Source organism: Ylistrum balloti, unplaced genomic scaffold (genome assembly GCF_031769215.1).
Source record: "Ylistrum balloti isolate Yb309-2 unplaced genomic scaffold, AGI_CSIRO_Ybal_v1 Utg371370, whole genome shotgun sequence".
NCBI lineage: Eukaryota > Metazoa > Mollusca > Bivalvia > Pectinida > Pectinidae > Ylistrum > Ylistrum balloti.
The window spans coordinates 102,060-105,246 of NW_026782725.1; the positions used below are offsets into that span (position 1 = coordinate 102,060).

At 37.3% G+C, this 3,187-nt stretch overlaps 1 protein-coding gene across 1 annotated transcript; it reads right to left on the bottom strand.

Moving 5' to 3' along the window:
- Window positions 1-327: 327 nt before the first annotated feature.
- LOC132562225 (uncharacterized) lies at window positions 328-1,541 on the bottom strand. The gene is made up of 2 exons (XM_060226958.1): window positions 1,499-1,541; window positions 328-1,268 (listed from the first exon to the last, which is right to left on the bottom strand). Exons 1-2 carry the CDS (start codon window positions 1,539-1,541, stop codon window positions 328-330), a joined length of 984 nt encoding a protein of 327 aa, XP_060082941.1.
- Between the last annotated feature and the right edge of the window lie 1,646 nt (window positions 1,542-3,187).

A 3,187-nucleotide genomic window follows, 5' to 3' on the forward strand; every position in this document is an offset into this window, starting at 1 on the left:
GTGAGTAGAGGGCGGGTGTGTAAGAGAGGGCGTGTCCGTACGTAAAAGAGGGGTTTCTGTGAGGTGGCGTTAGTATTTGTGTATAAGAGTTAAACGGAGATTTGTTTTTCAAAAGCTAGTTCATTTGACCTTTAATCCGTGCTTAAATAATTTGATCCAAATTTTCTGTCGATACGAAGATTCGGCTCAAATTCCGTTGCTTATATTTACTTTAACATATGACATAAATATGAATAAAAATACTTAAAAGTTAACTAAGAAACAAAAGCATATACATTTTAATAAGATAATCTTTTTTTCTTCTGTCGTAGATTTCTAATAGTGCGGTTACTGTGTGGGCATTTCTGGTCCCATACCTGGAAGCCTCATGACTTGCTTATCATCAGAAGATTTACCGTTTGGTATCTTGTTAAGGTTAGCGTCTTCTTTCTTTTTTGTTGAATAAATCATGGATGAAGTAGGTGTTATGATAACTGCAGCTGATATCTTGGTTTCCGAGGTGGTTGGGAGCGTTGTTGAATTGGCTGACGTAGTGGGAAGGTCAGTTGATAACATAGTAGATGATGTTGTCTTTTGCTTTTCGAGTAGTCTCATATAATTTTGATATAGCTTTGCAAATGTAACCACGTGCTCGTTTGGCTTTAATTTACCATTCCCATTCATGTCATTGAATTCTTTGAGAAGAAGTTCGAGAGGGACTGGTTGCACAACATTGTTCGGGTGGACATTTGTCTGGGGAATAATTTGGTGTGGTCTGCCTGAATCCGGTGGTCCGAAATACATCGGTAGAACTGGTTCCATGTCATTATGTGCATGAGCAATGGGATTGCTGGGTTCTATAATCATACCTTCAATATACGACTGCATAGGTCGTTCATGAAGCGGTATAGCATCCACGTGGACAGCGTCAGCCACTATGTGAAAGTTACCATTCAGAAGATGTTTAAGCATTCCCAACATAGGTTCGCTGTTCTTAGTAAGGGTCCATTTGATCTGTCCAGGCTTGGAAGCCATGACAGGGGATCCTTGACCATACGTTACTTTGCCGGGTTTCATATAGCTGTCATGCACTAATTGCGAAGCAAGCGATATGCCAGCAATACCGGATGATTCAATTCCTTCGTGTGAAAAAGGACTGGATGGAAAACTTGACTTCTGAAACATGTTTTGATAAGGTTCATCTAGATGTGCAGCCGATGGTCCAATATTGGCATGAAGAAAGCGTCCAGCTGACATATAATTCGGTCTAGATTCAGTCACCAAATTCCCTAAAATAGAAACAAAAACCATATATTATTTGGCGTGATATTGAATGATACACAAACGAAATGGCATCAACTAGTATGAATATTAATTTAGGATACCCATTTTCATAATGGATTTTTGTATGTATTATTGATTACACATCACATTGTGGGTAGCATTTGGTAAGTATCAATATGATGTATGTTTATCGGTAGCTATTCTAAAGTTTTATATATATTTCTACAAAATTTACCTGCTGCAAGTGACAAAAAGACGGAGAGGATGGCCTGTGACATAGCGGAGTCATACATTGTACAGCGAGCTTTGACGTGTACGTGTTTGGTAAGGTCTCTTTATAATAAAGTAACTTGGCGTAGTGGAAACAGGTGCAATTAACGTCACTGGACAGCAGACTGATATGGTATCTTTTGAGTTTCTCACGACACACGAATACTGATATTATATTCTTATCAAATATGGCAAACTCGCGAAAATGACGGAGTACCTAGGACAAGCCAAGTTGTCATTTATTCATAAAGCAATGTTGATCCAGTATTTTTATGAATTATATAAGATATTTCATAAAATATATAGGATATCATATCAAGCACATATGTATATAAACTCGTTTAATTTTCTTTATAACATGTCTCATATTATTTCATGAGATATATATATTTATTATGTTTATTATATAAGATTTCTCATAAAGTAATTAAGATATATCAAACATGGTGTAAGGTATCTCATTAAGCAAATAAGATGTCTTGCAGATTTTCATTTAGCACAGGATCAGCGTTGTTTCACGAATACCTGACAACTTGACTTGACATAAGCAGATAAAACATATGGTCAGCAAAATCTAGTGTTTTTGATAAAATACTCAAAATATGCATCTATTAAGTAAGTTTTTGCTTTTTTAAGTATCAGATTACATATCTGATACATATTTATCGTTATTCATAATAATTCGTAAATACTGAGTTTATGGCTCCAAATGACGTCCGTCCGTCTGAACAGTGGATGAAATTATTTCTAGTTTGTGATTACAGGACCACGACACCAGGTTGTCAAAAATCCTTACTAGAATTGACTTCTGTTAACTATTATACAGAAGACTTCGCACTTGTATATATAATCGTAACGTCGAGTAAGGTGGGGCAACTCTCCATGGTTTTGTGTAGCAGTAAGGGAGATAAGGCAAGTTTCAGATGTTCGCTTTTGATGACAGAATTACATGAGACATACAAATTACTACCGATGAAGGGAAGGTGTGAACGACACACTTACTATAGTATTGAACAAAGTACTGATACTATTGTATTGAAGTATTCAAATAATCGAGTCAAGTATACAACGACCTCTGTGATTGGTCGGGGGCGGAGTTTAGACAACCTGAATAGTTGATCTGACACCCAATTTGTACCGGTAGGCGGAGTTAATGTACACTATCAGTTACATAACAATTACGAAGTAATCGCTGGAAAAATGTCCGACGACGGCAACAGTACGCAAAATTTTCTACGTCAGATTGACCCAGGGTTGGCGAAATATGCGTCAGAATTCAAGGAATGTGATGTCAGCAATCTTAATACCTTGCGATATTTATTACCAAGTGAGGTAAATTCCATGGAAATGCCACAGGTGTACAAACGAATGGTGATAGATAAGATCATTAACATGCAAACGCCAGAAACTAAAAGTGCATTTAAAAAGAAAATGACGGCAGATGCCGGCACGGCCGCATCACATCCACCTAAACGGCTGAAGTTTGAAAACACTGTTAGTAGTCCCGGTATTGACGTTACGGATGCAGCAAAATCCGACTCGGGGATTTGTGGATCGACGCAGAATGACAGTTACCTTAAAAAAAACTGGGTCGTCTGAGAGACGAAAAGGAAACACTTGTGATTTTGCTTTCTCACAAAATCTAGTAGAGAAT